Source organism: Macrobrachium nipponense, chromosome 28 (assembly GCF_015104395.2).
Source record: "Macrobrachium nipponense isolate FS-2020 chromosome 28, ASM1510439v2, whole genome shotgun sequence".
NCBI lineage: Eukaryota > Metazoa > Arthropoda > Malacostraca > Decapoda > Palaemonidae > Macrobrachium > Macrobrachium nipponense.
Window position 1 is genome coordinate 28,692,926 of NC_087217.1, and position 26,146 is coordinate 28,719,071.

At 39.0% G+C, this 26,146-nt stretch overlaps 3 protein-coding genes across 8 annotated transcripts in view; 1 reads left to right on the top strand and 2 right to left on the bottom strand.

Moving 5' to 3' along the window:
- The first annotated feature begins 575 nt into the window (after nucleotides 1-575).
- On the top strand, nucleotides 576-5,258 carry LOC135201622 (uncharacterized). Of its 2 annotated transcripts, none has more exons than XM_064230680.1 (3): nucleotides 576-694; nucleotides 4,184-4,403; nucleotides 4,635-5,258. In XM_064230680.1, exons 2-3 carry the CDS (start codon nucleotides 4,186-4,188, stop codon nucleotides 4,876-4,878), a joined length of 462 nt encoding a protein of 153 aa, XP_064086750.1. In that variant the 5' UTR covers nucleotides 576-694; nucleotides 4,184-4,185; the 3' UTR covers nucleotides 4,879-5,258. The 2 variants fall into 2 exon arrangements, with proteins under 2 accessions (XP_064086750.1, XP_064086751.1); XM_064230681.1 differs by having other exon boundaries at nucleotides 576-657.
- A 1,151-nt stretch (nucleotides 5,259-6,409) lies between these two features.
- Nucleotides 6,410-12,051, bottom strand: LOC135201309 (uncharacterized). 2 transcript variants are annotated; one of them, XM_064230171.1, is made up of 4 exons: nucleotides 11,943-12,051; nucleotides 8,891-9,153; nucleotides 7,911-8,216; nucleotides 6,410-6,733 (listed from the first exon to the last, which is right to left on the bottom strand). In XM_064230171.1, exons 2-3 carry the CDS (start codon nucleotides 9,151-9,153, stop codon nucleotides 7,964-7,966), a joined length of 516 nt encoding a protein of 171 aa, XP_064086241.1. In that variant the 5' UTR covers nucleotides 11,943-12,051; the 3' UTR covers nucleotides 6,410-6,733; nucleotides 7,911-7,963. The 2 variants fall into 2 exon arrangements, with proteins under 2 accessions (XP_064086241.1, XP_064086240.1); XM_064230170.1 differs by lacking the exon at nucleotides 11,943-12,051 and adding an exon at nucleotides 10,762-10,865.
- Nucleotides 12,052-12,443: 392 nt separating this feature from the next.
- The window catches only part of LOC135201623 (glutamate receptor ionotropic, kainate 2-like), an 89,937-nt gene continuing 76,234 nt past the window's right edge, over nucleotides 12,444-26,146 (bottom strand). For 3 of the 4 annotated variants that reach the window (XM_064230683.1, XM_064230684.1, XM_064230682.1), the window contains exons 18-19: nucleotides 23,044-23,202; nucleotides 18,724-21,855 (exon numbers count right to left, since the gene is read on the bottom strand). In XM_064230683.1, coding sequence (XP_064086753.1) covers nucleotides 21,697-21,855; nucleotides 23,044-23,202 — 318 coding nt within the window. In that variant the 3' untranslated portion in view covers nucleotides 18,724-21,696. Of the gene's footprint in view, nucleotides 16,343-16,507; nucleotides 16,664-18,723; nucleotides 21,856-23,043; nucleotides 23,203-26,146 lie in introns of those variants that run through there. The other variant, XM_064230685.1, reaches the window with a different exon arrangement.

Genomic DNA, 26,146 nt, shown 5'->3' on the forward strand with positions numbered 1-26,146 from the left:
TGGTGGTCTCCGGATACTGACGAACACAGATCGCATCTTCGTTTGCTTGACAACCTTCGCCCTCGACAATGTTCTTCTTCTTGGAGTAAACTCGTTGACTTGGAGGGACTTTCCTGCGCGAAGTCGGAGAAAGGACTGAGCGATGTGACCTACGAGGAAAGCTTGCATTACCTGCCGGCGACGCTGGTAGTAAAAAAAAAAAAAAAAAAAAAAAAAAAAAAAAAAAAAAAAACACCGATAAGTATTCGACTTGGGTTAAGGAGCTGTAGAAAAAGAAAAGAGCCCTTTTTGATCGTCTTCCGCGTCCCAATTTTGCTTTCATCGAAGCTTCGTCGACACCCATCAACTCCTTAGACGTATATAGGTCTAAAATTTGCCAGGGAATCATTTTTCAAAGGAGTTGAGTTAAGATTATCGTGAAGATTCTCTTCTCCAATACCGCAGAGGTATTTCAGTCAGACTTTCCTGAACCGACAAGTCACAGCCGGAAATTGCACGTACAGAGAGAGAGAGAGAGAGAGATAGTTCTCATGCGCAGGAAAGACGATCGCATCCGTCCGACGATATATAAACTTCGGCCAGATCCAGAAAGACCTCAGTACTTGACTTGTTTCGTATTTCGATAGTGCTTTCGCTCAAGGGAGACTCGCAAAAAAGGTATCCTCCTGTCTCACCAGAAGCATTAGGGGAAGTGGTACGCTCGAGGTTCCTTCTTTATAATGATATTTCTGGTTTTGTGAAGAAATTTCTCCTCCCCCCCAAAAAAAATATATATATACAGGGTGTCCATAAAGTCCCAGTACCATTACAAGCCATAAATACTTGTGATGTACTGGGACTTTATGGACACCCTGTATGTCTATATCTCGTTAATCTTCGAGTGCTATAGATCATTCTGAAGTTGTAAACGGCCTCTCAAAACTTTAATATTATATTATACATTTTACTAAGTCTTTTAGAATTCATGTTAAATCTTATATATATTTAAACATTCTGATAAGTGCTTTACAAACTTAGAATCGCAGATCGTCGAAATTTCTTACATCACAATTTTGAGATTCCAGACATTTTGACAAAAAAAAATTGACTTTAGATTAAATGAAATGTTTTTGAAACTGGTTCCAGACCTCAAAAGCATCAGTAAATATCTGTTTAATTAAAAGCTTACATTCTGTTAAAAATCATCAGTAAATATCTATTTGATTAAATGTTTACATTCGGTCAAAAAGCATCAGTAAATTTCTGTTTAATTAAATGCTTACATTCGGTTAAAAAGCATCAGTAAATATCTATTTGATTAAATGCTTACATTCGGTTAAAAAGCATCAGTAAATATCTATCTGATTAAATGTTTACATTCGGTTAACCGTAAGTTCTAAAAGAAACTGCCTTTCATATAGCTGAAGTCTAATACAGGGTCTTTCACAGTAGTTAGTTTACAAAAAAAGTTATTTCGCGTTATTCAACATTTCAACATTATCACAGAAATTGGTTTAAACATCAATCGATTTTTTCTTAAGACACGGTCCAGGAATAAGTTATAGAAATTTCCAGTTATTTCCCATTACCTAGTTTTCTAATTATTCAGTTTCTCAATGTGAAAATGGCTTTCCACATTATCCACCTGAGGAGACTCTCTCTCTCTCTCTCTCTCTCTCTCTCTCTCTCTCTCTCTCTGTTACACCGCACAGATATTCTGGGAGATATTTCTGAATGACAGCCATGATGAACTTAACTTAGTCTAAGGGGTCATGCAGCTATATAGCCACACTCAACGTTGCACAAGACATGTGCATCCTAAGCATGCACATGTCTTGTGTGTAGCCCAACGCAACTTTGCATATCACAGCTGTATCCCTAACTGGGCTTCATGCAGCCTAACTTGTCCTTTGAATTGACATGCGTAGCCTAAACTAACCTCACACAGGACAAATTAGCTTAAACTAACGTTTAAAAAATGACAAATATACTGATTTAAGCATTTGCAGAACAAGTATACAGCCTAATTTAATCTCACAGAGGACCTGGTGCCAACTAAACCTAACCTTACACAGGACAAACTCAGTTCTAAGCATTAGAATGAGACTAGAACTTTACTGTAGGCCTTTCGAAGGGTAAAGGAAACTTATTTCATTCGTCTGACAACGACAAATTCGGAAGAAAATATACTGCACTTATGAAGTGGTATTGTGTGACAGTCTTGCTGAAAGTTGCTAAAAGAGCAATGAAATCTAACCAACCACAACCCCATCTACTTCACTTCACAAATTAGATGATATAGAAACTGCGAATTGTCCCTTTGATAGAATGCTGAAGATATATATATATATATATATATATATATATATATATATATATATATATATGATTGTTAAAAATGTTCTGTTACAACAGAATTCCATCTCATAAAAAGAGCCCATAAAAACGCCAAAATATAGAAAGTAAGTACTACTATATTTCTGAGACTAAAGAGAGAGACAGCAATCAGACTGAAATATAGTAGTACTTACTTTCTATATTTTGGCGTTTTTATGGGCTCCTTTTATTATTATTATTTATTATTATTATTATTATTATTATTATTATTATATTATTATTAATTATTATTTATTATTATTCATTATTATTATATTATTATTATTATTCTTATTATCTATATTATTATTTATATATATTATTATTTTATTATTATTATATATTATGATTATATTTTAATTTTTTATTATTATTATATATTATTATATGTATATATAGTAATAAATATATATATATATACACATATATGTTACATGATTAATTCATTATCATGGGAATAATGGTACCTCGTTGTTGACAAGAAATCTTGCGAACTAAAACATAACTGTTGAATAATCTGGGTTACTTCGAAGCACCGTGACCTTATATGTCATTCTCTTCTCTTGTTTACATTTTCATCTCCTCAACCAAACGTAGAATCGATTGTAGCCACACGTCTCCCAAGGTCTGGCGGAGAAATAATAGAATATTTCTACGTCTTTGTTGGAAAACTTCGTCGTTTCAACTTCATTTCACTCTGACGAAACTCACCACAGACCATCACGAACTTCCACCAGAGATGCTCTTCTCTGGAAGGAACGTTCTGTTGTCTTTCTGGATTCAATATTTACGAATTACTAATTACTCCAGCTCTTCTTCTTCTTCTTCTTCTGATTCTCATCGTCGTGCTGTTTCCAACTCTTGATTATTTTCATTATTCTGTGTCAGCAGTTAGCTGTTTTTGGAGGATTTAGTGTCTAGGACACTGCTGAAATATCTGACATCCATTAGCTCGTTTAAGTGTTCTAAAAATTTATTCATCTCTTAAGATTTTCCGTAAGGGAACAACGCAGACTACGAGAATCATTCAAGTCTGGTGAAAATAATCAAGTTATTTTCATCCCAAAATAAGTGTAGTAAGTTGTAGAATCCAGACAAGATCAGTATATACTACAAACTACGAGCCACTTTTTTTACGTATACATTTTTAACAACAACAATAACCTGCTTACTTCTTGATTTTTTCGTACTTTACGATGCGACCGTAACCAAGAAACCTAAGGTCAAGATGAGAAAAAGACATGAGCAATTTTCTCAGCCCCGTGGCAGGATTCGAACCCGTGCTCAGCACATCAGAAAGAGCTAAATAATATCAAACATTTGACCGTGTCCTCGTGGTCCAGTGGTTATCATAAAATAGATGAATTTAAGCTGTTTCAACCGGTAGCAAATTGTTTAGATTTTTAACTCTGGTAAACTAAAACCTGTGGTTGATGTGGCCGATCTTGTGATCTTGTGAACCAACACCAACAAGAGTCTCCTCCAACAAGATGTCTTTCAAAAAGCTCAGTGGATACTCTAACACATTTCTAACATCTCGGTAAATTTGGTGTGATAGATCAAGTCATCGCGTTTTTTTTGGATGTGTGGCATTTAATCATTCTTTTTAACGCGTATCTTTATACATGCTGCTAATATAGTCATCTCGTTTGAATAGCTATGGTCCTGTATCACGAATATACCTTTTAAAACAGCATACCTTATCCACATAGTTACCTTCAGTATAGCAAACTCAAGGTTCCCCCCAACAATGCGAATGAAGTGAGATTTTACCTCATCAGGGACTCCACAAATGTCAAGACTGACCACAGTTCCTTCAATTTTTCAGAGATGTGGGCAATCATACCTTTACTTCTGGTGGGCTTCTTATCTTCCGGGTCGGCAAGTGAAGAGAGCAACAGAGACGCGAGAATATTTGCCTTTTACTCCACCACCTCCCAGACCAGGCTAACTACCACGACCATCACAGGCCTCTACACCTGCCTTTCGACGACAACCACCCCAGCGTGCCTTGGGCGCAAGAAGCGAATGTTCCTGCGCAGTACACAGTAAGTTCTGGAACTGGTATATCCTTGGACGATGTCCTTAGCGACCGCAACTGGTGTACTACAGTACTAAGTTATTCAGCTTACCAATCTAACATTAGTCATGAGTTGTGAAATCTCAAGTGTTCTTGAATTTCATGTGTGAAGATATCTTGTGGGAATTGGCAGCGGAGGCCTGAAGGCGTTGTTATTGCCCTAAACTAACCAAACTTTGAATGCTTTGACCAACAACAGGTTAGGCGCCGAGGATCTGGATGAGGATGGAACCTTAAATGGAAGTCTGGAAGAGACTGGAAAGGATTTAGGTTTGGGAGCGAAAAACCCTGACTCTCACAGACAGGCAAAGAAGCTGACCATCTGGTCGACCGCCTTCTCCACCATCACCATCACGAGCACCTCGGTCCTCGCCGGGACCACGGTCTCCGCTTCGGCTCTTTGTGCAGCACCTGGTCTCACTGCTGGCTGCTTCGTCGGGTAATGGCCGGAGATATGGGAAAGAACATCGCCTGAGGCAGTCAACGACATTGAAGTAATCTGAGAGGAACTTTGCATGGTCAGATTGGTCTGTCTCCTAACTGCAATCGGTTTTTAGTTCTGTAAACTTTTTTGGAGATTAGTTGAAAGCATCATGAAGCCCAAGAATCATTTGATTAAGCATATCAGATACAGAAAATCTACCTCTGCAATGCTGTTGACATTGCGAAGGAAAGGTTCCCAATAATCCAGAATTGACGTTGACTACCGACAGCTGACCTTGCATCGTCATGTTTAGGTTTAAGGAATAATTTTACCACGTGCTCAGAGTCTTAACAATGTAAATACTGTATTTAAGTTAAATGAAATGATGAAAACCTTGAAGCGTTTATTCTTAACCTTTTGAACGTTTGACTGAGGAAATGTCGAAACAAGAGTTAAAATGGGCTGGACAGTTGATCCAAACCTCAGCCTGAGGCCTACCCTTTCCAGCAGGCCAGGTATTCAGCAGCTGGACATTTTGAAACAACAAGAGGCTCAGCTCATCAATTCAGTCATGTCTGAGGTATTATGTTTTAATACCACAAACACAAAAATCTTTAGAATTTTGAAGATGTATTTGCATAAATGGATTATTTCAAGTATCCACTGCAGAGGTGAACATGAGAAGTAACTTGAAAACATGGAAAATTCAGGAATTGGAATGTTATTCTAGTTCTTGACACAAAAAAAGATTAGATATTTTTACGTGGCTAGGAACCAATTGGTCACCTAGCAACGGGACCTACGGCTTAATGCAGGCAGGATCTGAACCAAACTATATCGAGAAATAAATTTCTATCACCAGAAATAAATTCCTCTGATTCCGCGTTGGCCGAGTCGAGAATCGAACTTCGGACCACTGGATTGGGTTGAGTTGAGTTGAATATAGAATTTATGCCAAAGGCCAAGCACTGGGACCTGTGAGGTCATTCAGCTCTGATATGGAAATTGACAGTAAAAGGTTTGAAGGTGTAACAGGAGGAAAATCTCGCAGTTGCACTATGAATCAAGTGTTAGGAGAGGGTGGAAAGTAAGATGAAGAAAGAGAATATGAACGGAGGTACAGTAAAAAGAACTTAAGTGATTGCAGCTAGGGGCCGAAGGCACGCTGCAAAGAACCTTAAGTAATGCCTACAGTGCACCACATGACGTCCACTAACGGCACTACTCCCCTACGACCACTGGATTGGTAGCGGAGCACGAACACCACTCGTCCAACGAGGAACTATTTTGTTCCAGTGAGGCTACTGGAGGCTGAAACCCAACTTTCTCTCTACACCCTCTTGAGTGAAAAATACCAACTTAGTGTTTGTGAAACTTATACTGCTCCATGAGATAAATCACCATTGCACTTCTACAAAGAAACCAAGATTTTTGGTCAGGGAAATACTCTGCATGCAATACATGTCATTTGCATAAAGCTGAGCACAACCAGTTTCTTTATTGATTCATCTCGATTCTTTTCTCTGGGGGTCATTCTGCAGATATAAATGTCAACTGATATTTTTATTTACAATAAATAATAACTATATATGTTACAAAGTCTGAGCACCTTACAAATAACAACTTACATAACTAAGGTCCAAGAAACCAGATTTCAAGGGACGAAGTCAGCACTGTGACCTGGAATAAGTCACAGCCCTGGTCACAGAGACAGTCAGCCGGAACAACGAAGGCAAGATGGTACTCGGTATCTCACATCTCAGGGAGGCCCTGGTCTCTTTCTCCTGAAGGCAACGAGAACCACCTTCAAGAGAAGTGTGTCTCTCGTCACTCTGAGGTGTTGGTTCTAGATGTGATGGAGACTTCTTTCCCACCTGCGGTACAAAGAAAGGGGCGGAATTTGATGTCGTTTCTGCTGTGAGGGCTGAAAATGTGTTTAGCGTCACATGGCGTTGAAAGATTACAAACAAAATTTGAATACAATACTTTGAGGCAGTGAATCACTTATGATAGTTAAATTCAACTTCCAGATTACCTGCCATTTGCCAGACCAGTCCGCCTGTGAAAGAGGTACATCTAGTAAGATCGAAAGCAACAGATTCAAAACTCGTTGAATCGTACTTTGTTTAGCTTTGAATACAGAGGAAAAATTCTTGGTTTTAGCTTTGTAATCCAATCATTCACTCCGGAGAGTGCCAACAGATATGGCAGCAGGGTTTAAGTAATAACTTCAACAGAAGCCTCTGAGACTACATTCCAAAATGTGTCGCTTTTGTTACTTTCTTGAGGTACTCCAGTCATTGAACCTCTTGTAACATAGTTTTTTAGACAGGGAAATATATCCTACATGCTGCAGTTTGCAATTAGAAAATATATCCTACATGTTCCAGTTTGTGACAGGGAAACATATCCTACACGCTCCAGTTTGTGGCATGGAAACATCCTACATACTTCAGTTTGTGACAGGAAACATATCCTACACGCTTCAGTTTGTGAATGGGAAATATATCATACCTGACCCCGTTTGTGGCAGGGAAACATACCCTACATACTTAAATTTGTGGTAGGGAAACATATTCTACATGCTCCAGTTCGAGACAGGGAAATATATCCTACATGCTCCAATTTGAGACCAGTAAATACATCCTACTTGCTTAGTTTGATAGAGAAATATATCCTGCATCCTGCATAGTCTAGTTTGTGACAGGAAATTACATGGTGCATGCGCTAGTTTGACAGGAAAATATATACTGCATGTTCTAGTTGGTGATTGGGAATAAAATATATCCTATACACTCCCATTTGAGACAGGGAAATATATCCTACATGTTCCAGTTTGTGATTTGGAAATATATCCTTCATAGTCTAGTTTGCAACAGGGAAATCTATCCTACATGGCCAAGTTCACGACGGTGATAAATATCCATCCCACATGTACTGGTTGTAAACAGTAACAATAATTCTAGTGCATAGTTCCAGAAGGTGGAAAACATGTCCTACATGGTCTAGTTCATTGAATATACTACTGGACACAAAACTATTGATATATACCTGCAAGAATTCTCCAGGGACTGCCACGAAGCAAAGGGGAACTCGCCAGTCCATTAGCCACCGAAGCATGTTTGCGACTGGTTGGGGTAGGTACAGAGAGCAGTGGCAGAGACGGTCGTCAGGCTCTGGATGGAAGTGGATGTGACGGTAATGGTGGTGTAGTTGGTCGACCAGATGGTGAGCTTCTTGCCCTCTCTCGATGGATCCTGAGCCTCCCGCTTAACGAGGTCCCCAGCCTCGAATTCTTCGCCCAAGCTGCCATCCAGACCCTCGACTTCCATGTTGAGGAGATCGGCATCGATGGCACTGTCAAAAATCCAAAATTTCCAAGTGTCAGATTTTCTTATGTTTATTACCATTATGAGGCTTTGTTAATAGGAGTGCCTGTCCCACATTGATCAGACATGGCATGCATGAATTTTTCACCTAGCAGTCCAGGATAAAATACAACAGCACCTTTTTCATGGGTTTCCAGACCTGCAATGCTGGAATGATAATTCATAAGCCTGATACCTTTGAATAGTAACAGGTGTGGAGAACAAATGTTGTGTGCATACAGTAAGGGTGGCTGTTGACCTGAGGTATAGAAAAAATTATTTTCATACCTGCATCCAAAAGCTTCTTTAGACCCATCTATACGTGGTTTCCGAGTTCATCATTTATATAATTCTTATAGTAGTAGAATTAGTATTAGTAGGTAGCATTAGCAGTAGTGGTAGTAGAGGCAGTATAAGCGGTAGCACAGGCATTGGCAGCAGTGTGAGTGATACCAGAAGCAATGGCAGCAGTATAAGTGATGGCAGAGGCAGTAGCAGTAGCACAAGCATTACAGTAATGGTAGCAGAGGCATTACAATAGTAATAGCAGAATCAGTAAAAGTGTCATCAGGGACAGCCGCAGCAGCAGAAGGAAGCAGAGTCAGCACCTCTGTTCTAATGCAAGAGACCCCAACCCAGGAGAAGGGACGAGGAGGCACTCACGAAGGCATCACCCTCTTCTTGCGACCTTGACAGGCGCCCTGGGCAGCCTGGCTAGCAGTGCTGAAGCAAGTGGTAAGTCCCGTGATGGTGACTGTCGTGAGCTTGGTGACCTGGGTGGTGGAGTAATAGGCGAAGATCCTCCCTGTCCGGGCATCATCTTCATCAGCGTCCTCTGCCTCAGCTGCCCGGGCGGAACCCAGGAACAGGCCCCCGCCCACGATGGCCACCGTCAGTAGCAAGTTGAGGAAAGGTCTCTTCGCCATCTGTATTTTGGGGGAGAGGAGTGTCGTCAGTGACTGAGGATACGTTGCAAAGAATTGAATGGGAATAATTAACTGAGGCCATAGGCCAGGCGCTGGGATTTACTATGAGGTCATTCTGCACGGGAAGGGAAACTGAGAGTAGAGAGGTTTGAAAAGCGTAACAGGAGGAAAACCTATTTTGCAGTTGCATTATGAAAAAGTTGTTAGGAGAGGGTGGATAGCAAGATGTAAGAGACATAAACGGAGGTACAGCAAAAGGAATGAAAGGGTTGCAGCTGGGGGCCAAAAGGACGCTGCAGAGAACCTTGAGTAATGCATACTACATACCGCGTGAGGAGCACTGAGGGGCCTTATAACCCCCTTCGAGACTGAAGAGTGTGGAAGGCATTCTCACAGGATTCTCCTCGAAAGGGTAAGTTATTCATCAAGAGCGCCTCTTTAACACATAAAGAATTACGCTGCTAATGAGACGTAATGAAGTCAAAGACTTGTCATTTATAATTAGCTTTTTTTGAAACGGGTAAGTTGTTCACTCTGAAAGTGTACCGAAGGGTCTGTTCATCTGTTCTCCCAATTCTTATTTATTTATTTATTTATTTATTTATTTATTCATATTGTTCTATCTCTTCTCCTGACTTTTCTGACCTTGATCTTGACCTCCGAAATAAGCGACACAATGATATATCTATATATATATCTATATATTATATCATATAAATAAATAATATATCCCCCCCATATATAATATATATATATGTATATATATATATATATATATATATATATATATAATATACATAGAATTAATAAAAAAATTGTAGAACTACTTAACCAAATGGTTTCAAATTGTCTTCCGAGATAACGGGGATGAATTTTGATAATCGATGTTATTCAAAGAAAAATTTTTATGTTTTCCAATGTTGAAATGATCAGATAATGGACTCATAGACGTATTTCTATAACTACCGATTCGTGCACGCATCTGTCGCCCGTAAAGATACGAAATTGATTGATATAATATACTGGAGGCTGGCGTCGCATTCTAAGAGAACTCCTCGTTCACATTCGTCAACGTTTTCACATTCACATAATGCATCGAATTTTTTGTCACATACACTGAGAATTTGTTTTCTTTTATATTCACAAACATCAAGCAGCAAATGTCGTTTAAGATAAGTTCACACAACATTTAGGGCAAAGGCCAAGCGCTGGGACCTCTGAGGTTACAGGAGGAAAACCTAATAGCTGCAAAAGAAATAATTATTAAGAGAGGGTAGAAAGCTGGAAGAAAGAACATGAAAAGAGGTGCAGTAAAAGGAATGAAAGGGGTTGCACCTAGGGGCCGAAGGAACGCTGCAAAGGGATGCCTACAGTGCACCGCATGAGGTGCACTGCCGGCACTACCCCCAACGGAATGTTTATTTTGCGTTTGAGTGAATTTGACATCAAACGTTATTTGTAGCTTAATGTCTATGGGACAGAAGTGATAATTCTAAATCCCATATCACTGGATTTATCATCTTTAGAGCCTTCACGAGAGAGAGAGAGAGAGAGAGAGAGAGAGAGAGAGAGAGAGAGAGAATTCCCTATTCGTCACTGATCACTGACCTCGACGCAGTCTGCAAATATGGGAGGATGCGTTCGCTCTGAAAGACCCCTTCCTTTTTATATATGGCGCTGGGCTGGCTCTTCCCTTTTCGAAGGATTTCGTCGCCTTTTTACTCTCTTCTTCCTTCCTCTCCTTTCCACTCTTATCCGGGAAGGTTACGTACCATAATTTTCCTCGCGTCGAGTTTTCCTATGTCGAGCGGTATAACTTTCGTGGGCTTTTCATATTTCTTTGTCGAATTTTTCTTCTTTCCTTATATTTTTTGGGGTCTAAAATGAATTTCCCGTTTAAGTCTATGCTGGATATGTTAATTTATTTCCTTTGCTTCGTATTGCTATTATTAGTCCTTTTTACTATTCATTCGTTTTCCTCTAATTCAATGTCGTACTCTTGAGGAAAATGAATCGGTATCTGGAGAGCAGAGCGCTGGTAGGAACTAAACCTTTATTAGCCTACGTGACATTTTAAGCTGAAGAATAATGTAACATGACTCATTTTTATGTTACAGGATTAGCTGTTTTGTTTTGCGATGTCTAAAATTTATTAATTATTGTTTTCTGTTTCTACACTGGAAGTTTTTTGGTTGGTAATTCTGAAATGTTTTCATTCTTTTATTAACACACATTATATATATATATATATATATATATATATATATATATATATATGTATGCATATGTATATATATATATAATATATATATATATATATATATATATATATATATATATATATATATATGAATGTAACTTTAACCTTTTTCGTTCCTGTTTCAAATGTCCTGATCTGATAATATAATAATAATAATAATAATAATAATAATAATAATAATAATAATAATAATAATAATAATAAAAACAGGCTAGAATCTCTCATCACCCGTCATAGAATGTGACAAACGAACACTTCTCCAAACATATTTAAGTATTTTGCCAAAAAATCATTGTGAGCTGCGACTGAATCCGCGCATGCTCTGATCTTACTCTCTAACATTTCCCATCCTTTCAGAATAAACACTTTCGCTGATCCTACTCACTCGTCTGTGTCTCATATATCAACGAGGAATTCGATTCGGGTCATAATGATGCCACTTCCATGTTCTGACTGTCATCATAGCCTAGCCTAAGGGAATACATCCTTCCCGCAACTATGGTTACTAGATGAAAGTAAGCCCACTTACCAAATATTTCCCTGTAGTTCCCGCGATGTCTGGAATACTAAATATGCAAGAACGCGATAATCACTTCAAAATTCTGGAAACTGAAGGAGGAAGCACACAGCATTGTTTACTTTCGTCCATCCTTTTTCTGCTTCTTCTTCTTCCAGAAATCTTCTACTGTTCTCTATAAGTCCCCACCAGACCTCTTTTCACTTCAAACCATCGGTAAATGGCCACCATTTGTGCAATCGTGCTGGTATAATTCTACTGGATCCTAAGCTAGACAGTCCTAGGGCTTAGTACTATCCAGTTCCAGTCCTAGGGATTAGTACTATAATATCCAGTTCCAGTCCTAAGGCATAGTACTATCCAGTTCCAGTCCTAGGGTTTAGTATACTATCCAGTTCGATTCCTAGTGCTTAGTACTATACTATCCAGTTCCAGTTTTAGGGCTTAGTACTATCCAGTTTCAGTCCTAAAGGCATCGTCGTTACTTCGTGGGATATAAAATAAACAAAGACAGCTTAGCAGATATTTATTCTAAATCTCAAAGGAACTCAGTTACTTGAGAGTACATATATTGATTCTATATCTGACAAGAACTAAGTTACTTGAGTTGACAGGTATGCTGTAGGGTGTATATACCTATTTAGATACTCAGTTCTACTATGATGCTTTAGCATTTTGTAAGATACAAACACCACATTCACTTCAAGCAGCCTGCTGTGAAAGTTCTCTGATACTAATTGCATCGATCTAGCATAACATTAAACTCAGAAAAACAACCTAAGCTTTCAAATGTTAGTTAACTGTGAAGATTGCTGCAAACTAAGATTTTTTTTTATTTTGGCAAAATGTTTTATCAGAGGTTTTACCACTGGAACTACCTACGAAAAAACAACGAACATCAGTGACGGAGAGAATGTGTCACATGAAACGGCAGAAAGTTAAAATAAAAATGTGTAAACTCCCTCTTTCAAGGTACACTTCCACTAACACTTATGTACAAGAAAAGTCGCTGTTCAAAACTGTCGCAGACAACAGTAGCAACTGTGCTTATCACAGGCTGAAAGCGACAGTTGCTTCCCAAAATTCACGAAAAAATAAAACTTACAACGGCTAGTCAGTACCAAGTGCACCAAACGGGGGTAGATATGAGGTCAGTCTTCAGGGCGGAAGCTTTTGTAAATTTTGTTACATGATTTGCAAATCGTCCTGAAAACTATGAACTTTGTAAGAATGTATAGTTGGGATTATCCTCCTTACACAATAAATGAACCCTGCGCCAATGACGTTTACGTGTAAACAAATAACTCTGTAAAAGCGAATAAGCTATTGCTTTCAACTAGATCTTGCATATGGCCATTCATATTTGTAGTATAAGCAAAACTGAGGGCACCTAGCAGTTAATGGCAAAATATATCATCGCTAACAGTCCCAAAAAGCGGTTAATGACATATTTATTGAGCATTAAGGACAGTTGCCGTTTGGGACTGCTGATGGCGCAGTATTATGGTAAGGGCTGAAATGACAACAGAGGGCCGGTAAGATCTCATGTAGTTATTGACAATAATTATTGATATCATCAGAAGACCGTTGTTATGAAATTATGTCAAAAAGTATCTACTGAATGATGTTAATAACAGGAAAAAATCTAAAGCAATTAAAAGTTTTTAGACAGAAACAGGAGAACACGTCAAACCACCGAGTTCATGTGACACCCACTGACAATTTAAATAATATAAATTATATATTACAGGGCCTCTGCTTCTTCAGAGGTCAGTAAGCTCAGTGAGCAGCTGAGACAACTGCTCACTGCTAAGATTACAAGAATCCTAAGTCCTACAGAACAGTAATCACTTAAGTGTACACTTCAGAAGCAAGTAATTCTGTAGCTATCATGTGTTACAAACACGTTGTAATGTTGATAACCAATGCTGAAGACTGTCTACCTTACAAATAAAATAAACTAGCATTAAAACCTTTGCCACAAATAGCATGTTCTATTCTTGGTTGTTATACATCCGTCACAACAAAGTCAGCTAAAGCAAAGTTTTACTTCGCAAATCGTGGCACTTAAAATAATACTGGAATACTATAAATTACAATCTCAAACTTCACATTGACAAGTTCCCCTTTCTACTAACCAGGGTCATTACAAAGATTCAGTTATTCAAGTATCAACAATATATGTGGAGTGACATCATAAAAATACCTTATGTACATACTGATCTGATCAGTATGTACATAAGGTATTTTTATGATTTTAGATTTCACACAGCTTCTATTCTACAGCATCCAACGTCTTCTAATCCCTGTAGGGACAATCAAAGGCGATAAGCAATGAGCATTGTAGAAACTACAAGTGGAATACAATCACAGTTCAAGTTATAGTTGAGGCAAAGACCTATACATATATATATATAATTAGAAGCAAAGACTGACTCCGAGTTTCTTATAGAAAACATAAATATGTAGAATGTTTGAATTCCACTCAAAAGAACATGATATGTAAGTTGAGCCAACTTAGGTCATAAAAGAGAGATATGGATACAACATTCATTGGTGACCATTCCCTAAAGGTAAAGATAAATCTGTCAAAAAATAATGTCTACTCCAAAAAATCATTGTGTCATTCCTTTCTGTGCATGACTGAGGAAAGATGTAGGAGAGCATTCTTCGTTGACCTTTATCAACGAGGCGCCATTTATTCAATACGGTACCAAACCAATCATATCAGATTAGAAAGGATTGTCCTACTGAAGTGATGACGTCTGCAAGGCAAAACTGTGCAGAGCTTCCTTGACCTATAAGATGTGATCTGAGCATAAAGTGTTAATGGGTCATACCTTGTAAATCAACTAGCATCACTGAGACTTGCAGTCAACATTAGTGACCCAGCGCAGGCAGCACATAAAGGAAGAACTGGCTGGTTGATCAATTTCTCTTTCTCATTATTGCAAACGAATGCATTGTTGTATTTTCAAGCCTGCGTAGCCTTAATAAGTAGACTTTAGCAGCAAATGTCAGGATTCAAATCAGGTCGCTGTCCTTCCTTTATCGATCAGTACCATGAGACAATATCAGTCGCTGTCAGTCCCCTGTCTATCAGCACCATGAGACAATATCGGGTCCCTGTCAATCCTTTATCAATCAGCCCCACGAGACAATATCGGGTCGCTGTCAATCTCTCATTGATCAGCACCACAAAAAAATATCGGTTCGCTATCAATCAATGATCGGTTGGCATCATATGAGGATATCAGGTTGCTATCAGTCCTCGGTTAATCATGATTATTAGATAATCGGAGAAGGGATTTCTCTCTTGAGCCCTGATAAATTGGTATCACAAATGTCAGATTAATCATCAGAGGAAATGTCAGACTAATCACCAGAGGAGATGTGAGACTGATCATCATGAATGTCAGATTAATCATCACGGCATTATTCATATTAATCATCACAGGAAATGACACCTGAATCCTCGTCTATGTTTGATTAAGCATCAGAGGAGATATATTGATTAACCATCAGAGGAGATATCATATTGATTAATCATCAGTGGAGATATCATATTAATCTTGTCCTAACATCAGTCGTAACTCAATCATCAGTCAGCTTAATCATCAGAGGAGATATCAGATCAATCTAATCCTCATGGGAGATGTCAAGAATTAATCATCAGAGGAGATTTATTAAACTAATCTTCGTGGTGGATGTCAGCTTAATCATCAGAGGAGATGCATCAATCTAATCCTCACATGAGACGTCAGCTTAATAATTAGATTCAGCTTAATCATCAAACTTTAGAGTCAGCTTAATCATCAGAGGGGATATCATATCAATTTAATCGTCGCATGAGACGTCAGCTTAATCACCAGAGTCATTAGAGTCAGCTTAATCGTCAGAGGAGATATCATATAAATCTAATCCTCACAAGATGTCAGCTTAATCATCAGTGTCATTAGAGTCAGGTAAATCATCAGAGTCAGCTTAATCATCAGTCATCAGAGTCAACTTACAATCATCAGTGTCATTAGAGTAAGCTTAATCATTAGAATCAGCTTAATCATCAGAGTCATTAGAGTCAGCTTAATCATCAGAGTCAGCTTACAATCATCAGAGTCTTCAGAATCAGCTTAATCATCAGAATTGGTCATTAGGTCGATCGGGGATAATCGGGTCGTCATCGGTTCTCTCAATCAGTCGTCGTCGTCGTAGTAGGTCGTCCTCGTCATATCCGCGGGGCGACTATACATAGGTCCTTCCGCGGCCGGTTAGCCGTAAGTGGAGGACGACTCGTCGTATATCGAGGAAGAGTCGGTCTCGGCCGGAGACGACTTCTTGCGGACGGGCTTCGAACTCTCGCTGCAGTTCACGATGAAGAGCAGCTCCTTCCTCAGCTCCTCGCCGAAGGAGGCCTGGGAGAGAGAGAGAGAGAGAGAGAGAAATTTATTTCTCTTATCCGGGAGATGATAAAAATTGACCTTTTCATTCAAATATCATCAAACGAAAGCGTCCCATTGAGGAACCAGACCAGCAAAGGTTAAAAACTTGGTACCACGATTTGACAACAAGGAACTCACCCCTTCTTCAGTGGCCAGTTTCCGCGCCTTCCACATGAACTCGCAGCAGGCCAGGAAGATGGCAGCCACCGACCCAGCCACCATGACCACGAAGACACCGCCCACATTCTGGATACCCAGTTCGGCCGAGTTCGCAGCGTCTTTGCTCTCCTCAGTCTGTGTGGTAGAAAGGATGGATACTATGGAAGGCGTTCTGATATAGGGCTGAGTTGTTCTCTGAGCTGGGTACCTAGTACAGTCTGCTTCTAGGGTGTATTTTTTGGTCAGATATCTTTCTGAATTTGCACTCTTCTTCTTGTGTGTGTGGTGTGTGTGTGTGTGTGTGTGTGTGTGTGTGTTGTGTATCTTAACCCTTTCAGTGATTGTTTAAGTTAATATGATGAAAACAATAATAAAACGTCGAATTTTGTTGTGAAAATTAAAGATTATTCATTAAATTGTGGCCCTTGTGCGTGTGTGTGTGTGTGTGTGTGTGGTATTGTCATTAACCATACGAAACTTTGATTCACTATCATTTTTGTTTGCTATCAGAAGTCCAGTAAATGACAAATAATTTACTCTTGAAGGCAAGGTAATGGAACGGAAATAGAATTGCTCTATAGCTGATTATTCAAAGAACCTTCATATTTACTTAATCAAAAAAACGAGTTATCGCATGACAAACAAAACTCATCTTAAGAAGTAATTTCAAGATGCTACAACCAATAAGAAACGGTATCACAGGTCGACTCACCTGTAGAGGTAATCCCCAACGGGATGCTGCAGGGCAGGCGTCTCTTCTGCCAAAAGGGGTCTTCTATACTTACGTGCACCAGTCTGCTCGTGAAACTGCCTAGCGCGTCACCAAGGAACTATAGAACGGCGCATGCGCGTCACAATCTGCTGAGTTAGCCTGGATGCTTCCCCAGGTCACCCAGGCCACCCCCTATGCCAGTCACCCGTCACCCACCCCTAGACGCCCATTCATACCTCGAGAGCAGTATTTTGTTGACAAGCATCATTTTGACCTCCTTTAAACTGACACTGAACACATTCAATCATTACTCAGGATAGAATATACCAAAAGCTAATGGGTAGTCTCTTGACCTCCCCTCGAAACTACTGTATCAAAATGACCTTGAACACATTCAGACATTATTCAAAATTAAAAATATCAGAAGCTAACTGGCAAGGAAAATTCCTACCTGACAAGTGAAAGCGCAAAGCTAAAGCTTATTGGATTCCTATATAAATCGTTTTCTCGTCTGGAATTTACATTTCTAATTAACGACTGTCTAATAGACCTGCACTTTTTAAAAAGTTCAACTAAAAGCCCTGTACTTGCATGATTATCAAATACTTCTTCTCATTCTTTGATTTATGGATTTAATCTTGTCAACCTGATAGTTACGTTCTTGTTTCTTGATTTTGCAAATCTAATTCTTGTTCTATCCATGCAAGTTTTCAAGAAGACGAGTAAGAAGTGAGAGCACTCAGGAAAACATTCAACACTAACTTAAGTCTCCAGTTCATCAAGTAACTTGATTTTAAGGCATGTCTGGTGCCTTTGGAATCTTTCCACCATCCAGATACACCTTACACACCCTGGTCAGTCACTCAAACGCTCTTTTACCACATATCATGTTTCACTTGTACACAGTGTTGAAGTATAACCTTTCAAACCTTGCTGGCGTATAATTGTGCTACGTCTAGATTACAACACTAAGTATCTGAACCAGTCAAGAAATGATGAAGGTTATGGCAACCAAAACCAGTGTCTAACAGAGATTGAAGGTTTGCATGAGCAGTGTCCTTGGCATATCTTTAACTATGCCATTCTGCAAAGATAATATGTATATACATTCTGTGAAATTAGGAAACATTACAGCTGAACGATCCATTTAGCTAAAAGATACATTGGTAGTGATCACTATCAATAGGATTAAGTGAATCAACTTGCTGAGTTGCCATCAGCTACCAGAGCACAGATCAAGTCAATTTCGTTTTAACTGTTTGGTTAACATCTGTCAAAACTGATCACATCTTTCTCAGGTCTTGGCCTGTGCTCTGAGACAAGTTCAGTAAATTGTTTCTGGGGTTTTCTTGGCTTAACACTCACAATATATGACTCTCTTCCTAAGGACCTTCCCAAAACTGAAGATTTTGACATGTCTAGCCACCGATCTCTGCGAAAACACAAGATACTGAACGACTCATCAGGAGAAATGAGACACATCTTCGTTCATACACTCTTATAAGATCACTAGTAGTCTTTGAAAAGACACAGTTACGTAGTACCTACTTTCAATATATTCATGTTATCAACAGATCACCAAAGCTGAATCCAGCAGATATGAGGTGACTTTAAAAGATCTGATCGAGTAGAAGGATGCGAGAATTAGTATTTTCAATTCAGTTTTTAAATTTCGCATTTGGAAATGTGGTTTGAGAAGTGATTGGTGATTTTATTGCAAAAATTAGAGTTGTTTTCGTCACTGAAATGGTCGTTGGTTTGAGAATAAGGACCTCGAATCCTCTCTCTTGTGGTCAACAGACCTCAAAAGAGAAGCTTCTTCTTCTTCTTCTGTTACCTCACCCCTGTGGATTCAGCTCGAGTGAACAGAAAGTCCACTAAATCAACTACTCCTGTATAAGAAAGCTTATAATGAGGTAATTCAAGTGCTCATAGATATACTTATGTGTATAAGAAAACTAAGCCATTAGTAAATTCAGATAAATCTGCTACGTACTATACATGTCTATTGTACATAGAAAGCTATATAAATATATGATACACGAAGCCCTGATATGATATACATAGATACACATCAAATGATCAAACATCCCTATTTCACTTTCAAGGTAGGTAACATCTTACGTTAAATTCAATCTTGTATTCAGGCTGAAGGTTTTAAATTTATATTTGACTGATTTCTCACTGTTAGGAAAAAACACACATTTTTATACCTTCTCTTCAGCAAGTGACAAAGAAAGGATGCCAATATTGTAGCAAATGTGAAATTAATCCAAATTTGATCAGTATTAAGTTTTCACTGAGTTCTCATGCCACTATGTTTGGAGAGAACCCTACTGATTATTTCATGAAATATTAACTTGGCCTGGCAATCTACAAGTCAACAGTGCATCTAATTTCTAACGGTAGGTTACCAGGGATTGATACTGAAACCTACGAACACACTGGAGAAGTTAGTGATGCATTTAATCATGAAATTAATACTAAATGCAATTTAATAACTCCAGTGAGCATTTCTGCTCAATGTGTTTACACAACATGAGCGCCTCTGTCTGATCAAATGGCTGTCATTGTCCCTCTTCTCAACCAGCAACTATCACTTGGAGGCCATGGTCAAAAACTATGGAAACTGGAATTTATGTAAGTTAATACTGAGTAAGAGCATAACCTGGAAAGACCAGGCACTATTACAATAAGTTGATATGAAGGACTAGTGCACTACAGAACAGAGGAAGCAGTTACTGCTACTCACAGACCTAATACTAGCTCTGAACTACTGTTCTCATTTAAAGATTGTAGAAGCGACAGCCTACATCTCTCTTCAGGGAAGACTGATTGCCAGAAATGACTGTCGTCAGTTATACTTTGGGCAGAATAATTGCCACTTCGTCGTGGATGCATCTGGTAACTCCACTTCGTTCTGGTAACTCTACGCCTTTAAGGGGCGGGGCTTCTGGTTTCACTTAAGATAACATACCCTCCTCTCTGTAGTAGAAGGTCTTATGCATTTGGAATTCACGAATCTGCAATTTAGACATATATCAACGACCATTCCAAGAAAACCTTAGTAGTAAATAGGACTCAAATGAAGACTGGAACTGTAGAGTAGACTAACTGATATTTCTTCAGCCTGAATTTACAATCTCGAAAGCATTTCGACTTGCATTTCTTCAACTTCCCTGTGTTAGGTATCACTTAACATAATACAGAAGTGGTTAGAACATTCACATAACATCATAAAACGTTCATGGACGGCCACAATGGTTCTATAGAGGTCACCTCTAACGTTGCATTGGTTAAGAGACGCACACGCATTCACACGCTATACCTGAATTGACACCGCGCTTAGACAGAGAATCAAGACTACACTATGACAGCGCTGCTTACCATTAGGTGTGGATTCTATGTAAGATCACTTTTGTAAGGTCACTTTGGACAATGTATTGTGGTACGGGGACCTCCGCGGAGGTAAAAATATGAGGCCAAATGAACTGTAATGAGGCGGGAGGCGTGAGAAAGAAGAAGAAGAAGAAGAAGAAGAAGAAGAAGAAGAAGAAGAAGAGAGAGAAGAGAGAGAGAGAGAGAGAGAGAGAAATTTAATGTATGTTTACAAATTCTACATGACTTTACTAATAATATTCTATTTACGTGTGAGAAAGAGTGAAAATTCATTCAAGGGAGTTAATGCACATACCAGAGAGAGAGAGAGAGAGACTGTGTGTGTGTGTGTTCAAGCAGTTTCACCTTGGCAGAACACTTTTTTTAAACCTCTAATGTTAAGTACAGAGAGAGAGAGAGAGAGAGAGAGAGAGAGAGAGAGAGAGACTATGATAAAAGTTCGGTTGTAACTATTATTACAATAAAATATCTTGCTGTTATGCAGGCGGGGAGGAATGAAATAGCAAGAACATTTGAAATAGTAAGCATATTAGTGAGAATATTTGAAATAGTAAATTTGAAACAGTAGGAATATTTGTGAAATAGTAGGAATATCTGAAACAGTACGAATATTGGAAATAGTGAGAATATGTGAAATAGTATGAATACTGGAAATAATGAGAGTATGTGAAATAGTGCAAATATTGGGAATAGTGAGAATATCTGAAATAGTGCGAATATTGGAACTAGTGAGAATGTGAAATAGAGCGAATATTTGAAATAGTGAGAATATCTATTTGAAATAGTGAGTATATCTGAAACAGCAAGACAATTTGAAATGGTAAGAATGTCAGAAATAATAAGAATATCTGAAATAATTAGAATATAAAAAAATCGAGAATACTTGATATATAGAATGAACGAAAGGGGAACAAAGATGTCTGTCCATTGAAGAAGCGGAGTTCTCTCTGTTCCTCACTGTCTCTCTCTCTCTCTCTTTCTCGCTCTCACTCTCTCTCTCTCTCTCTCTCTTCCTCTATCCTATCTCTCCGCGTCACCGCCGCCTTAGTTTCATCTACTATTTCCTCTCCGAGTAGCCGTAGTTAGCCCCGTAGGAGCCGTAGGTGAAGAGGGGCTCCTCCGGGGTGGAGGGCGCCTTCTTCCTGACGGGCTTGGTGTTCCCGGAGCACTTGATGATGAACTTCACCTCGCTGCTCAGCTCGTCGCAGAAGGAGGCCTGTAAGGGGGAGAGGCAGCGAAAAAGGGGATTTTCCGTTACAAAGAAATGTCATAATAGTGTTATCATTAGTAGTAAATAGGGGGATGATCCTTTGCAACAGCTCCTCGTTACGTAGTAGTAGTGGCAGTACAGAGAAATGTCCTAACAATATCATTATTAGTAGTAAATAGGGGATTATTCTTTGCAACGGCTCCTCATTACGTAGCAGTAGTGGATTTTGCCCTTTCTAGTAGTATGTAGTAGTTTACTGCAGTAGTGGATTTGCCTTTCGTAGTAGTAGTAGTGGTTTACTCAAGGTTTAAGGTTGAGGCTTTGCCTCTGCAACGGCACACCTCATGTCTCGGTACAGAACTGGGATACACCACACGATATTATCGAGATAGTTTTGGGGATGTGGTGTCTTCAAAACTGACCTCACAATGGCAATGAGAAAATGATTATTTTGATAGTTACAGAACGATGTGGGCGTGGGAGGAAGGACTTGTACACTTTTTGGGATAATGTTTTAGAGAGATTCTCATTTACATATCTACCTCAGATTGTAAAATGGTTAAAAATAATCTGTCTATATTTGTTAATGCTTGATCATTTAAAAATTAATAAATATAGCATGTAACAATAATTACATGTAACGATAATTTATTGTAACAAAATAACTTTACTATTGTCACAAACTATATTTTAAATGTATTATGAAGTACCTTTCTTTTAGACTACCTCATTATGTTTGGAAAATATTGATTAGGATATTTGTAAACGAAATATTATAAAAAATTTAATGAAATTGATAGTGACCTCGAAGAATGAAGGTGAATAGAGGAACAAAGGTAAATAGATTAACAGAATGAAAAAGTTGAATAGAGAGACAAAGGTGGACAGAAGACTGAAGTGAACAAAAGACAAGAGGGAAAAAGACATAAGAGGCGAGAATAGAGACAAGGATAAACAGAAAGACAAAGGTGGTCAGAATGACAAGACAGTTTATGAAAAACAAAAGTGAGCAGAAAGACAAAGGCAGATAAGACAAGGAACCAGGTTCACCTGAAGGGGTACAAAAGTTTTGAGACAAACAGGCTATAATTATGCCAACTTCTGAAACCTCCACAGAGGAGTAATGGCGACGACGACATGAGCTAGGGTGCAAATCTACCAACAAAAAAACAGGACCCAAGGAAGGATACTCACGTTCTCGTCCGTGGCGAGCTCTCGGGCGTTCCACAGGAACTCACAGATCGCCATGAAGGATGCTATAACCATCCCGCCTATGAGGACCACGAACACGCCACCCACGTGGGCCAGACCCAGCTCTGCCGCCCCGCTGGACTTGGCTGAGGACGCCTCTCGCTGTGTAGCCGTGGCACAGGAGGGAGAGAAAACACGGGTGGGACTGTTAGAATAAGGTCGGAGACCGTTCGTTGTAGTAGTTTTAAGGGGAGGGGGAGGGGGTCACGAGGAAAGCAGCTGGTGGGGGAGGGGGATGCTGTAGAAAAACTGACACTTATGGCATTAGGGACTTGCACGAAGATGCTCTCAAAAGGTGAAGTTATACAGAAGCTATTCAGAGAATAGCAGTTTTGCAGTTTTTAAAGAGGGAGAAGTTATTCACAAAACAGGAGCTAGAAGTTACTAAAAGAAGACGAAGTTATTCAGAAAAGAGGAGTTTTGCAGAAGTTATCAAAAAAGGGAGAAGTTATTCAGAAGCTTTTTCCAGACAACAGGAGTTTCGCAGAAGCTACTGAGAAAAAGAAGAGATCCACAAAACTGTTCAGAGGAAAGGAATCTTAAAGAAGCTCTACAGGAAGATGTTTCACAGAGGCTATGTATGAAAATAAGTTTCACAAAAGTCATTCAGAAAGAAAAGAAGTTTCACAGAAGATTATGCGGAAAACTAACAGTGTATCAGAAGCTATTCAAATGAAAAGTAAGTGTCACAGAAGCTCTTCAGAAAAGCAAGAATTTATCAGAAGCTATAAAAAAGCAAGGGTTTACCAGAAGCAATTCAGTAAAGTAGGAGTGTCACAAAGGCTATTAAAAAACCAAGAACTTATCAAAAACTATCCAGAAAAGCAAGAGTTCATCAGATTCTATTTAGTAAAGCAAGAATTTTACAGAAGCTATGAAGCAAGAAGTTATCAGAAGCTATCTAGCAAGGTAAGGGTTTATCAGAAGCTATTCAGTAAGGTACAAGTTCCACAGAAGCTATTCAAAACAGCAAGAGTTTACAGAAAGCTACTCAGAAAAGGGAGTGGTTTCTCTCAGAAGCTGCATTCAATTAGTGTAAAGAGTAACCTTAGCTTACACATGGGATCGTTCTCAATGATTGGCTGTAAGAGCAATGTTCCAGGCAATGAAAACAATTGTACAACAAACTTAGGAAGTAGACAAGGTGAAAATTACTTTTCAATAAACTGGAAACATTTCTTTTGGAGAGACATATATAGATGCAGGTTTTTACAAGGCATGTGCAGCAATCTCTAGCTTTTACATAACAAGATTTTCTCAAGACACTGTGTTAAAAAGAGGATTACAAAGAGTATATTCATCACAATTGTCTTAGGGATAAAAATGATAATTTCTAAGGCCTCAAAAGGCTCCAAGAGTCTGGTGAGTGAGAAGCATGCAAGTATCAATGCTAGACACGAACAGTCATAATATTGATTACTTCATCTGAAACAGGTCACCAAGCTGCATCACACACAAGGGTAATAATGTTCGGGGCATTTGGGTAATACATCTTAGTCGATTAAGACCAACAGAGCAACCTTCAGGTAGCGGAAAGACTATGTGAGATTGCAATAATCGCACAGCAAAGGTATCATCCTTGAGATATGCTCAGGAAGGCTACAAGATGGGAGTTCAGTATGAGCAACTCTGTAAGAATCAGCAAGCTAACAAAGCTGAAAAGGGCGCAGACCTGGCAGGAAGGATGGTGCAGGAGGAGGAGGAGGAGGAGGAGGAGGAGGACATGAAGTTGGAAGCAGGAGGGAAAAGAATAGTAGAACATTTGGAGAAAGCATTTGTATACTTCTTTTCGCAGCTCTATTACATCCAGACAGGATTTACTTGCGTCAACTACTCCCCACAGACCTAAGCTAGCTTCATCAGTACATCAAATGAGACGCGACGAACATGGAAAAGTTAATATCCCCAAAGGTCTACTGTATGTTAAAATCATCAGAATTGTTCTGATTTCATTATCTCGTCCATCTACCTACAATTTTACCCCTTTACTGCAGCTTTGAGGAAAATCCTAAGCCATAACATGCCTCAAGGGTGGTAAGTCCTGCAATATGAAGGTCTGGAGTACACATTTTCTCAAGCAGCACCAGTACATGTAGAATGAAAAGACCCTGCATACAGTGAGCATTAAATCTCTCACAATTGTGAGGAATAAAGGACCTCTGCAACGGAGAAGTTCAACAACATGCCACATTTACTGAATATTGGCATTGCTGTCCAGCAAATCCAGTAGCTCTCAGCAGAGAAAGAGGATCAGAAAACAATTACAATAGCAAAAGTTCTTTGTTGAAGTAAATTTATGAAAAACTGACAAACGAGACCATCAACATAACTGCTGGTGTTAGGAAACAAAAACCTACCTCCATGAATAATTTTACCTAAACGAGATAAATCTCTCGCAGAAGCAGCTATGCACACTAAAAAAGTATTCCAGTAAAGGAGTGATGCAGACCTTTTCTCAAGACCAAATTGCCAGCCACGAACAACTTCACACACCAGTGATCTCTTCATTGAAACTGTGAGCAAAAGTATCAGAATTTGTGGTTACACTTACCAGTCCTGATTAAGGACCACAAGTAACTACCTCTTGGTACAGTCTCTTGTAAACAACTGTACAGGATAATCTAGCTTTGATATCCACCTTACCAGCCCAGTTTAGGAACCACAGATAGCTTTAATTCTGTTACAGTCTTTGGCAAACATCTGTATCCAGGACATTCCAGTTTTTGTAAAAGACTTACCAGCCAAGTTCAGGTAGCACATCCTTTCCTTTTGGTGCAGTTGTCAGAGAACAACTGTCCCCAAGACAATCTAAGCTTGGTATTAGACCCACCAGTCCAGCTTAGGATCTACAACCATTTTCATATTTATAGAATCACTCGGGAAAAAATGTACACCAGAAACTCAAGTTTTGCCAACTGACTTACCACCCAAGCGACTGCTTTGGTCTCAATAATGTCTAAGCTTGTGACTATGGCTGTATCTTCTAGTTTACTAGCAATGATACTGAAATTGATATTCTAACAGATTAAGATTAGAAATAAAGACT

Excerpts from the sequence above, each read along its gene's own strand:
- LOC135201622 (XM_064230680.1), top strand. The coding sequence starts at position 4,186 with ATGTGGGCAATCATACCTTTACTTCTGGTGGGCTTCTTATCTTCCGGG. Across the intron at positions 4,404-4,634 it reads ATGTTCCTGCGCAGTACACA|GTTAGGCGCCGAGGATCTGG; the intron begins GTAAGTTCTGGA and ends GACCAACAACAG.
- LOC135201309 (XM_064230171.1), bottom strand. The coding sequence starts at position 9,153 with ATGGCGAAGAGACCTTTCCTCAACTTGCTACTGACGGTGGCCATCGTG. Across the intron at positions 8,217-8,890 it reads AAGAAGAGGGTGATGCCTTC|TGCCATCGATGCCGATCTCC; the intron begins GTGAGTGCCTCC and ends GATTTTTGACAG.